A 7,166-nucleotide genomic window follows, 5' to 3' on the forward strand; every position below is an offset into this window, starting at 1 on the left:
GTTCCTTTAGTTCCTTTAGCTGCTTCCTGTGCACGACTTTTAAGCACCAAAGGTGTTAATGATGCTAGGCCATGTGTCGTGTCGCTGGGATCAAATGGCTGACCAAGCTCCTCTGCTGCCCTATCTGCGGCTCGGTAGAGAAACACCGCAACGTTGATGACTTCATGCTGTTATATGAGTCGCATTAGAGAATCTGTGCTTTTTAGAATTGAGCAGACTGTAGCTAGTACAGAAGATCTAGGATGATGACTTCGATGGATTATCATCATCTTGCGTGTGCTTCGGTCAAGTTGCTTCAACTCATCGACATTCCATTTTACTGCACCAAACGTTCCTATACGCATTATAGGAACGGCCAAAACATTGGTTGCCTGGATCTTATTCTTCATAGAGAATTCGGAAGCCCAAATTTTTCTGAGAATATGATGATACCTTTTTTAAAGCGCCGAGAATTTTCGACGGTAGTGTAGGGAACTTAGGAAAGACATAGAATTAAAAACAGGAAATTGAACAAAATATGAAAATTCGTTTTACTTACAAAGATGCAGAAAAATGTCGTTAATAAAAAATGGTGAGATGAAACAGACAGTAAATAATGAGAAATCGAGATACAGGTACAGTCTGGGCTAAATAAATAATAAGAAAGATAGGCGAGAATGTCCCACGTGAGATATATAAAAAAATTTAATATCTTATGTGGAACATTTAAACATTCCAAAAACATTTAAAAATATCCTGTGGGTATTTTGATGATTTTGGAAATCAAACGTCAAGTTTTAAATTCTAAATCTTCAAAATTGAAGAAATGCCCAGTGTGAAGAGATCCGAGTATTGGGATCTCTGGTTCCACTCTGAGTCAAGTTAACTGTAGTTAAAGGCGTTCTTAGTTTGCATGGCGGTAAAGTGGTCGGATTGGTACAGAGCAGTATTTCTGACGTTATGCCTGGCCGAGTGCGACTAGAGATCCTTTAGATTTAGATAATGTTGAGAAACGTGAACCCCGACCACTCGACTTTGGCTAAACAAAATAGGGAAGTCGTCACAAAATTTGTTTATGTGTTTAATAATGCATGCGCGTAGTAAAAGTTGTAAGAACAACTTTCAATTCGTGATTCGACATTATAATTAGTTGCTATTGAAAAATCGAGTGCTAAAAAGGCCATTCGTTTTCCAGTTGGACCTATCGAATTAGAAACGATTCCCAAGTGTCTTAACTATCCTTAGAGGATCTTGAAGTGCGGCCAAAAAACCTTGAAATACAAATTCTTTTTCTCCCAAGAATTAAAAACAATTTTTTTATCCTTTTTTCCATATCTTTATTCTTTGGTTTAAGACTCTGAAAATATTTTTATATAATTTTATGCAGCATCTCCATTTGTGAGAACAAAAATCTTATTTAAATGAGCAACACGCGAATTCTAGATTAATCTATAAGAATTTCGATTAAAATTATAATATTTTTTCTCTTGATTGCAAAGAATATAGTTAGTAATCTTAGCGCATTATATTTGCACACTTACTTCCAAAGCCTAATAAAAGTATATGCAACTGCAATGTACGTATTCAATTTGTTCCTTTTACGGGTTTGAGGGACTAGCTTAAATGCTAACTTCTCGGCTGTTTTATTCTATTTACAGACTATATGCTCATGCACGAGCTTCTAGGGCTTCCGTTTTCTCTTCCCAGCTTTTAATTTCATAGTTTTCTCGACTTTCTAATTTACTTCTTTAATTTATTTTTTCTTCTAGCTTTATCTATAGCTTCCCAGACTTTGTTTTTTTCAGTTTTTCCAGTCTCTTCATCCATCCCACTCCCTGACCATTTCCGACCAGAATTGCTCTCATTTTTCCTCTGGCAAACCCAAATTAATTCTTGTTTCAAATTTACTTTCTTCACTATTACAGGCCATGTTTCAGTGCATGTGTGAGAATGTGTCAGAAAAATATTATAAAAGCATGAAAAGGATTTTCGAACGTAGGAAGAAAAAATTTTTAGATGTTCGGGATACAGTCAAACTCAAACATATAGCCCCCGTATATATCCCTTCCGAGAATTGACGCCGCGCCGCAGGTAGGAGTAAAAAGAGCTACGGGAAGTGTGTTGCGGTGACTCAGGCACGAAGAAACAAAAGAGAAGCGGCAATATCTCGGGTTCTCGGCTTCCAAATTCTGATAAAAATGACACAAAAACTACTTTATTGAACGTAGAAGATCAAATTTCCAATTTAACCCATATTATATACGTTTTTTGTTTCTCGCTATGAAAAAAATTTACCCCGATGTGTAAGAATAACGTTGTAAATGAGACTTTCAAGTATTGAAAGACAAAAGGTTTAGATTTTCGAGATTCATCCAAAGTTGGATAAAATTGACCGTGAAACTCCGCTGGCGAAGCCAAATGATAAATTTTCTAATTGAACCCAAATTAAGTCCCTTTTCTGGCCTCATTTATTCAAATAATATTATTTAATTCATATTTTAGAAGTAGTATTTCACTTACGTTAATTAAAAAGGTTTAAATAATTTTTTATGTCTTTTTGCGTCATAACTATAATTAAATTTAAAAATTCTGGTTCGTCTACTAATCAAGAAGATGACAGGGATTGTCTCGACTCGCCCTTGAGTATAGATAGGGTACCACTACTCCTTCCTTCCATAACTCTGGCGGTCCCTCTTCTTACCATACACTACTGCACATTATCCATTCCCATTCCTATTATTCTGTCTCCCATATTTCCAGACTTCATTTTGAATCTCATCTATACCAAGTGCCTTTCCATCTTTCTTTGTCCTCTGTACCCCTCCTAGTAATTCCATAAAATATTTTTTTCATTCTACTACTCAATATGCTAGCTTACTCCCCCCCTCTCTCTCTTTACCACTTTCCAAACCTATTTTTCCGTCCTAGCGTTCTCCGCCTCTTCTTCAAACTTTTTATTTTCCTCTCTTCTTTATCACACAACTCAGTATACTCTTTTTCTCTCCCATTTTATTTCCACTACTAGTCCCTTTTCTATATTTTCCTAATTCCCTTCTCATTGTCTTGTTCTGTTTACATTCCTCATCCCATCTACTTATATCCCCTCCTTTACTAACTTCTTTTTTGTACTCTAGTACTCTTTTTATTTCTCGTTGAATTATTTCCATTTCCTCGTTTACATTTCCTTTTCCCATTTTGATATTCCTTACTCCGAACCTTTGTAATCGCCTCTTACTCCGTCGTCTACAACCACATAATCAATGACCGTTTCCGTTTCTCCTCTTGAACGTGTATACTCGGCTTCCTCATGCCCCTGTATATTTCCGTTTAGGATTAATCATCCCGTCTCCTCTAGGCTCTTCAAAAATCTCTTTCTCTCCCCATTCAGTATCCTCCTTGCTCTCCACCTCATTCACTTCCTCTTCTATCTCCTTTTCATGTATTAAATTCTCCTATTAGCTATTATAAACTTAATCTCTTGTTTATATTCCTCCATAAGTTCTCTCATCTTCACTGATTGCTCCTGAATATTACCGCTTACATACACCCCCACTATCTTCCCTCTCTCCTTTAATATTTATCTCTTCTACTGTTAATCCTTCTTTTTGTTCTTTCATCTCTTTCTTATCCTTCTCTGTTATACATTCGTTCCTTACTCCCAACGCCATTCCTCACATTGCTCTGTCTTTTTTATTCTTCCTTATTGCATTTTGCACCTACAATTTATAATATCTTGGTAACCTTTCCTTTACTCCTTCCCATCCCTTTTCATCTAGCGACGTCTCCATCATCACTATTACACCCCTTTGTGTCAAAATTTTATAAACTTTCAATGCATTCTATCCTCTCTTAGTTTCCCGGACCCTCATTTTCTATTTCTTCCTTGTCTTTGTCCCAATCCCAACACATGCCTTTTAATTGTATTCTACCATAATAAACCCATGTTCTTTTTCCACTTTTTTCCTCTTACACTATTTTCTTTAACTTATACTGCATCTTCCTTTGTTCCCATGTAAAATCATCTTCTATCCTCTCCGAGCTTCCATATAATATCCTCTTCTTTGTCATCACTTCTCTCTTACCACCATGATCAAAACGTTTTAGGACTCGTCACGTGTGACGCTCTCATTCGGCCGATTTCAATTCTTCTTTTTTTGTTGTGTTGGGAGAAGTGTCATTGACTTTCTGTCAGATTTTCAGCTTGATAGCTTGACCTTTGTTGAAGTGACGCCGTATTGTGTACATCTATCTTTGTGTGTGGTTTCGATTTTTCACAAAAAAATGACATCGACTTTGCACAATGTCATCGTTATCCGTGAGCATTTGGCTAAAAACGAAACGAATACCATCCAACAACCACCGAATTCGCCTGATTTGGCTCCCTGCGACTTTTTCCTATTCGGTTGACACAAGAAACCGCTCCGCGGAACGTGTTGATTTTAAAAATAAAGTCCTAAAACTTCTTTTATCAAGGTGGTATGTTCCCATTTCTTTACTTTTACATCCTCCACTCCTTCCTTCAGCTTCTCCCCCTCTAATCTTAGATCCTTTATCACTATGTATGCGCGTATCTCTTTCTTGAGAAGTTTAACTATTTCGTCGAAAATAGATATTTTTTAACTGAAAATTCAATTGCGTGAGTAACAGTTGAAGTACTTTATGGAAAATTTATTTTTTTGAATGAAAATTCATATTTCCTGATTGAAAATGCAATGCTTTTACAAAAAATTGATGCCTTGGCTTGCAGGTTCAACAATTTAGATTAAATTTGTTTACCTTCATGACTGAAAAATATTTATTTGTTGAAAATTCGTTTGTTTGGTTTCAAAATTCGTTTATTTTTTAAATGAAATTTCATCTTTTTTGGTTGAAATATCAACTATCACAATTTTATTTGAGAATACATCTTTTTAGATTAAAAAATTATCTATTTTGTTGAACATTTAATTATTTTATTGAAAATTCAAGCATTTTGTTAAAAAGTCATCTTTTATTATTAAAAAGTTTTTTTTAAAATGAATTTGAACATTTTAAATTTGTATCTAAAACTTTGTCTCTGAATTATTCCCCAACCGAGGGTCATTCCCTCCCACAATATAAAATTTATATCCCTAGAAAGTACTAAAAAAAAAGTTCAAAAATATTTCTTGGTATACTTTAAAAAAAACAGGCTTTTATTCAAATATACTTAAAGGAAACAATATAATTTTCCTCTGAATAGACGGGTAAAATTAATAATAATATAATAATAAGGTAATTAAAAATGAAAAAGTGGGGCGGCAATATTTAAATGTCTTTATCACATAAATATTTACGCCCCAAGCTTTTATTTACACATAGTAATCTTTTGATAATTATATTTTCTTATTGCAAGTCCACTTATCAGAGAAAATTATAGTGCTTTATTTAAATATTTAAATAAAAGCATGTTTTTTAAAAAACTTCATTTGATTTGGTCTTCGTAAAAATCATTACCCCGAAGTGTAAGAAAAATATTACAAAGGGGATTTTCGAGATTCAACTAAATTTGAAAAAAAACTGGTCGTGAAATTCCTCTATTGAACCTAGAAATTGAATTTTCTAATTGATTCAAAGTTCTGTATCTTTCTTGGTCTTCCAATAACACAAACTATTATATCAATAATTCAGAAAATGATTAGAACTAAAGATATTATTATTTTTATTTAATTTTATGACAACAGATTTCCCGGATATACTCACTTTTTTTATTACAATATTACACTTTTTTTAGAATTCATCTTTTTAGTTTGAAAATTTATCTTTTATTGTAGAATTTTTTTTTATTGAAAATAAATAAATTTGAAAACTATTTAATTTGTATCTGAAGCTTTGTATCTGAAATATCCCACAAACGATGGTATTTATACCCCAAAAAAGTATTCCTGCTAAAAAAGTTACAAAAATTTTTTTTATGTATTTTAAAAAACCGGCTTTTATTAAAATACACTGAAAACAGACTATATAATTCTCTTTGATTGAAGGGGGGTGGGGGGTACAATAATAATAAGGGGAATAAAAATGTGGGGCGGATATATTGAAATTTCTTTCTCATATGAATAAAATTTTTAATATTGACGCTTCAAGCTTTTATTTATTTATATATTTTCATAAAAGCTTGTTTTCAAATAACTGTTTTCATGCAATCTTTGTAAAAACTATTAATCTGAAGTGTGAGAAAAATATTACAAAGGGGATTTTCTAGTGACAGAAGAAAAAAAAGTTCGATTTTCGAAATACAACTAAATTTGAACAAAACTAGCCGTGAAACTCCTCTATTGGACCTAGAAACTCAATTTTCTAATTGATCCCAAATTCTGTACCCTTCTTGTTCTTCCAATAAAACAAACTATTATATCAATAATTCTGAAAAAGATTATAACTAAAAATACTTGTATTTCTTTTCAAATTTATGAGAACAGATTTCCCGGATTTAGTCACTTTTTTCTTTATTATATTTTTACACTTTTCTTTAGAATTCATCTTTTTAGGTTGAAAATTCATCTATTGTGTTAAAAATTTAATTCTTTTATTAAAAATTCATCTTTTAATGTAAAAAAGTTTTTTTAAACAAATTTGAAAATTGTTAATTTGTATGTGAAATATCCCCCAACCGATGGTATATGATATCCCAAAAAAGTACTACAAGAAAGCATTACTACTAAACAAGTTTGAAAAAAATTTCTTGATGTAATTTAAAAAAACCGGTTTTTATAAATTTATACCTGAAGAAAACTATATAATTCCCTCTGATTAGAGGGGCTACAATATTAGTTATAAAATAATAATTAGGAAACTAAAAATAAAAATTTGGGGCGGATATATTAAAATTTCTTGCTCGTATAAATTAAATGTTCAATATTTACGCGTGAAGCTTTGGTTTATTTATACACTTTAATAAAAGCTTCTTTTTAAAAAACTTTTTTTGATTTGGTCTTCGTAAAAACTAAGGTAAACCGACCATTACTGGGACAACGTAAAAAGTTTGTCCAATACTCGGGCAATAATAAATATCGTTGAGTATCTTTTATATTCCAACATAAATCATAATAGTAAAAATATTTATTTTATTATTATTATTATTATTACACCATTAAGCCATTTCCCTTTCGGGGTAGGCGTGACTCACTCGGTAGAGGAAAGGAGTAGTGTGTGGAAGGGATAGAGAT

At 32.4% G+C, this 7,166-nt stretch overlaps 1 protein-coding gene across 1 annotated transcript in view; it reads right to left on the reverse strand.

The window, feature by feature from the left end:
* Nucleotides 1–3,828: 3,828 nt before the first annotated feature.
* Nucleotides 3,829–7,166, reverse strand: part of LOC117176533 (pleckstrin homology domain-containing family G member 4B-like) — a 19,830-nt gene continuing 16,492 nt past the window's right edge. Inside the window, 1 exon segment of the mRNA XM_033366787.1 lies at nucleotides 3,829–3,890. Within this exon segment, the coding sequence (XP_033222678.1) occupies nucleotides 3,829–3,890 (62 nt within the window).

The sequence above is a fragment of the Belonocnema kinseyi genome, chromosome 7 (genome assembly GCF_010883055.1).
Source record: "Belonocnema kinseyi isolate 2016_QV_RU_SX_M_011 chromosome 7, B_treatae_v1, whole genome shotgun sequence".
Taxonomy (NCBI): domain Eukaryota; kingdom Metazoa; phylum Arthropoda; class Insecta; order Hymenoptera; family Cynipidae; genus Belonocnema; species Belonocnema kinseyi.